Genomic DNA, 5,677 nt, shown 5'->3' with positions numbered 1-5,677 from the left:
TCTCCATGTAAATTAACAGTTAATAGATTCTGTCATGAAATACGTTGATAAACCATATGTTCAGTCTGTACAATAGAGGTACTAAAAATTACAACTGTCATGGTATATGTACAATTTCCTACCTACAAAGTACAACAGCTAGCATGTAATAAAATATGTAAACAAATTTCTTGTTTTTTGACACAGTTGACTGTGACAGCAGATAGAATTCACACTTTCAACATTTGATTTATTTCTGTATACACATTTGTTAACAGTGTTGTAGTACTGCATTTGTTTCCTGACACCTCCATAAAAAAAGAGAACGATAGGCAATGAACCAACATACAGTTTTGCAAAAAGATAAAACCACCACTGGCTGTGCATCAATAATAGACCTTTTTCTTTTAGAGATTGTTTTTTCCATGGTTAACATTTTTGAGGGGATCGAAAAGAGAGGACAGGGGCAAGTTCTGATCTGATGATGAAGAACTGTTTGGCATTAAAGAGAACATGGTCCAAGTTCAACACTGTATACTGGACTTTTACTGTACTGTACTTTACTGTACTGAATTAGGATGGCATGCATTTTACAATCAGTTGCTTTTTACCAAGAGAAACGGCCACTTCTTTCCACAAAGTGAGTCACTCCGTCTGTCAGACAATGAGGAATAACTGTGGTGAATCAGATGCCAGAGCCAACAGATTCTATGAGATCTGCCCATGGCAATTTGCTCACTTGGTATCATTTTATACACAGAAATAGTTTTCTTTTCTTGCTGTTCTTTTTGTCTTTTTGTTTCTTTTGCTTAAAGCAAAAATAAGTTAGACACCACACTTGTATTATGTATAAACCATAAAAATTTGTCATATTCTGATATAACAAGAGTCCTTTTTTAGTTTTACAATGATGGTGTGCCTGAGCCCCCTCTTGTAAAGCACTACATGTTGCTTACATGCTGAAAATGTATAAGATTATGAGCCTTTTGTAATTAACAATTTTACAAAAAAAATTTTGTTCAATGCCAAGGATCACATAGCTCTAAAAGTCACTTAGGAGAATGATGTAGCTGTGAAATATTTCTATACTGATAACGTCTCTGACCAGATAGAAGAGTTAGGTCTCTAAAGTTGCTATTTAGCCTTGTCGTTATGCTTACAATAGTAAGTGTGCTTTATATTACAGTACATATCATCAGTTCAACTACTCAGCACAGTATAGGATTATTCAAGTTCCACGTTATACCATCATTTGTCATAGCTCCTCACAAGGAAACTGATAAGTAAATGTTCTCTTAGTGCTTTCTTTCTTCACTCTCTCGTGTTCACGAAAGTCTCACAGTCACACATAATACTCCTTATCCTTATTTTTCTGTTTCTTGTTGCTGCCTTTCAAGCTCTGCTGTTTGTCCTTCATGACAGCGCCATTGCTCTGCACAGCTGAGTTGGTTATGTAGTTCCTGCTCTCGTCCACCTGGTAGGAGCCTTCATCCCTGTTCCTGTACTTATACATGGCATACAGAAGGATGAGGATGCACAGGGCAGCGGCTGCCACTATTCCGATGACCATCCCGGTGGTGCTGCTAGATTCACGGACCACTTCCGAGGGCCCTGGAACTCGCCTGACGCCCGGCTCTGTGGGGAGTGCTGTGGGTATATTACGGAACATTGGGGAGGTTATTAATGGGCCCCTCAGCTTGGTGCTGTCTACCTCAAAGGATGTGGGCAATGGAAGCAACACTAGGTCGGGCTGGGGTTTTAGCTCGCGGTTATTCGTTTTGCCAGCCGGCTGTTTGGCCGGAGCATTGTGGAGGGTTGCGGTGGAGGCAGAGGTGGCGGTGGTGCGGCTCTGGTCGGCGGTTAGTGGTATGGCGGTAGTGGTAGCCCTACCGCGTCTGGAGATTGAAGGTTTGTTAGGTCTAAAAGTCTTGGGCGCGTGAGCTTTGTAGCCACCTTCAAAGCCTGACGTGGACAAGGTCTTATCTGTTACCAAGGAGAAGGTCGTGTAAAAATCTTCATCATCAGTAGGGGGCAGGTTAGACTTGAACGCTTCCCCAGAGCCATACCCCGATATCACCAAGCCATCATCATCACAATCATCGCTGCCTCGGTCCGACAAGCAAGGTACCCCCGCCTCAGTGGCCTTGGACAGGGACTCTTTGGTGGTCTCAATAATGGTGAGGAGTGGGTGGTGGGTTGAGGGAGTGGGAATGAAGGGTGCACGAGGAGCTACAGAGGGGTGCGCTAATGGATCCTCAAGTACTGGGATGACTAACTCAGCTCCTGGGATTGGAGACAGACAGGTAGTCATGTTAGAGGGCAGCATGGGCGTTTTATTAAATATACTGAATTAGATATATCTGTAAAAACAGAAAAACAAAGCAGGCAACAACTAAACCCAAATCTATGAAAATAAAATGTGCATCTCGGTTTAAGACTGCTAAATATAAATATAAATATATTTATATAAATGTCAAAAGGTTTAAGAGGTTTGCGAGGACAAGCCACAGAAATCAAGCAAAATTAGCATTAAATTCAGTGTTTTATGGGTAATCCTTAAATGTAAACTAATAATCTATATATGCTAAATACAAATGAATTAAAGTATCCAATAACTATTTTCAGCAATTTAAATCAAATAAAAGGCATTATCCATATTGGCTAATGGCTCTCCGATCATCTTAAACCTCTTGCTTTTCTATGGTAATACAGAAAATCGATGTTATAGTTCTACAAACATTTCTTAGATGCAGAGCTGTTTTGAAGTTAAAAGTGATCTCAATCTTTAAGTTAAATTTCTGTGAAAGAGCACAAACAACCAGTTTGTTTGGGCACAAATTCGCTTTAGTTAAGATGGAACAGTTTGTAAAAATGGAATAAGAGAAAAATTAGAAAACTCCCATCAATGAATTGGATGCTCATCAATGCTTTCTTTATACTGAAGAGAACATTTGGGTAAAGCTGGACTGATATTAAATTGGATGCACATTCCAGGCAATGTGTCATTAGTATTATTAAGCACCCAAATTATTATATATGGAGTCAACAGACCATGTCCTAAAGTTCACCACTTCCAGATAGTGGGAGGTCAAACAGACTAGATAATTAAGTGAATTACAGAGAGGTTGTGTCTCATAACAAGGAATACTGATCATGTTAGTTTCTGATGCCATTAGGAACCTCCTTTCTCCTCGCTTTTTCACTGGGCTTCAGTGTGCTGTTAATTTAAGTTGAAAAGTGACAATGATTCAGCTCTGCGACCAAGAAAAAGCTGTTCAACTATAACTTTGATTTTAAGTTTATATTATTATTATAAGTTCAGTGTCAATGGCAGAGCAAAGTCACCTGAATGTTCACCCTTTGTGAAATACAGACCTGGCTGAACAGTGTTGTGGCATGTACTTTGATTAAGTGTGTCTTTAAGAGCTTCATTGTGTGGGTACCCCCTTGCTCACCAGACCAGAAGAACTGACGGCCAGGTCCCCTAACAAATCTGTTTAAATATGTATATGCTCTTACGTTGCACTACAATTTAAAAAAATTATTTCCTCTCAATCATAGGTAAGTGTTAAAGATCAAATCAAGCCAATTCTATGCCAACTGCAAACTCAATAAACTCAATAAATAAATAAACAATTTAATCCAATTTCTGAATTTCTTTTGATTCCCCAAAGGTGTGCCATTCTTCTCACTGTGCCTCCCCCAACATCAGAGGGTCTAAAAGTGCCATGGCAACACCACTCATCATGTGGATAGAAAATACAAAGGCTGGTCGTGGTTGTGGCAGTTGCATGCATGCCTCTTTGTAGTTTCCTCCTCTTCAAATCATAACCTATATGAACGAGAGAGCCCATATACGCCGGGGACTCTTTTTTTCTAAGTTTTGAAAATTGGCACACAGAATGGGACAGATAATCAAGGCATTTTTAGATCATCATTAGCATTGTTGCTAACAAGCAAACTTCTGTCTGCCTCAGAGCGTTTAATCAAAACTGTCAATTGTCAACAGACAGTATGGTCCACAGGGGCTGACGGGCCATTTTATTTTTGATTTTATGTACAGTGAGCTAAGGGTCCATGGGTGGTAAAGTCATGCCCCACCCTACTCTGCCTCTGACTGGCTAGCACTCGTTGCCTTCATTAGGGGCCATCGTGGGAAAAAGATTATCCCGTATAGTGCAAGCACATAAATCATGAGCTTTAGTTTAAACCACAGATGATTTAATCGTACAGTAGGAGTAGGAATTAAGCAACATTTCTAAAATCAGACAGTGTACACCCAGCTTTGGGTGTAACACCTTACTAACATTACTGTAATATGTATGTATGTTGGTGGTCAGTAAAACTGTAGAGTGGCTGCTTGTTAAACAATGAAGCATCACAGTCTTTTTTGTATTTGTTAAAAATAGAAGATGTGAAAGCGTGGCTGCTTCAGAGTGGTTGGAATGGGACTTACCCAACACAGCAATTCAATAACAACAAAATACTTCAAATTACCAAACACTGCAATTATGTTGCTGTGTAAACCCACATTTACAGGTTCTATCTGTACCTCTAGGCTTTCTACTTTCAAGGGTTGATAGATGCTAAGAACTCATTTTTGAGTAAAAATGCAAAAACAGTTTTACTGATTTACTTTCTCATGTAATCTCAAGCAGGTATCACTGGAGTGAACATTCAAAGTGCCATTGACATGAAAAGTATCTACTATCATGGAGCATGTGCATACTGAATCATTGATGCATATTACAAATACTGTATCAGCTAAAGCAAACTGTTATGTCACTCACAAATTATCACAAACACCAACATATACATTCACAAGCACACAACTCTGTAGATCAAACAAAGGCCATTTTATTCTATCATTGCAAACAACAAAACACTATTCAAGACTCATTCAGTTGTTAATGTTCACAGTTTGATCGGAGATGCAGTTTGCAGGTTTTTACATGAGCACTGCTTCAAACAGATGTTTACAGAATCATTCTCTCTCTATTTCTAACAGGTGGTACATGTAGCATTTTGTGTTCATATAAAGTATTACTAAGTAGGGCTGCAACTAACAATTAGATTATATTAATCTGTTGATCATTTTTTCAATTAATTAAATGGTTTGGGCTGTAAAATGTCAATCACTATTTCCCAAAGCCCAAGGTGACGTCCTGAAATGTCTTGTCCACGACCCAAAGATATTCAGTTTACTAAATAAAACCAGAAAACACTCACTTAGTTCTAATCAACTAGTCTGGTTTCCTTGGAATAAATTCTATTATTGTACCATAGGATTTGATCTTTATTTGGAATTTAAGGAAGAGTTAGTTTGTAGATTGAACATATGTGTCTGCATTAAACTAATCTCTTTACTATTCAAAGATAAAAGTTTCATCCCAGTTTTTTTTTCTTTCAAATGATAAAAGACACCATATCTGTGACTTAGATCCCCTCTTTTTGAATTTGTTCTACGGGGATCAATAAAGGAACATCTTATCATATGGGATACCATGGAGAAATGATTCAACACGTTCTGTGTAGATCAGTGACTTGTTGTCCTTAGTAGCTGCATATCCCCGCATTACAGCATTGGTAGTTTAAATCTCGATTGTACAATTCAGATGTATTTTGCATCGTTTTAAGACGTAAATTCAAATTAATAATTTTATCGCTGAGCTCTAGCCTGGGCGACTGTGGCGCAGAG

The 5,677-nt window shown here is 38.6% G+C and overlaps 1 protein-coding gene across 2 annotated transcripts in view; it reads right to left on the bottom strand.

Moving 5' to 3' along the window:
* Positions 1 to 426: 426 nt before the first annotated feature.
* LOC118337458 (neurexin-3a) overlaps positions 427 to 5,677 on the bottom strand; it is a gene marked incomplete at its 5' end in the record, with an annotated part of 77,316 nt that continues 72,065 nt past the window's right edge. The window contains 1 exon segment of one of the 2 annotated variants that reach the window (XM_035674506.1): positions 427 to 2,262. In XM_035674506.1, the coding sequence (XP_035530399.1) occupies positions 1,322 to 2,262 (941 nt within the window). 2 annotated transcript variants of the gene reach the window in all.

This window comes from Morone saxatilis, unplaced genomic scaffold (assembly GCF_004916995.1).
Source record: "Morone saxatilis isolate NCDOM2014 unplaced genomic scaffold, NCSU_SB_2.0 Contig3, whole genome shotgun sequence".
In the NCBI taxonomy this organism is placed as follows: Eukaryota; Metazoa; Chordata; class Actinopteri; family Moronidae; genus Morone; species Morone saxatilis.
Note: the sequence above shows the minus strand (reverse complement) of the source record. Positions and strands in the feature narration are given on the sequence as shown.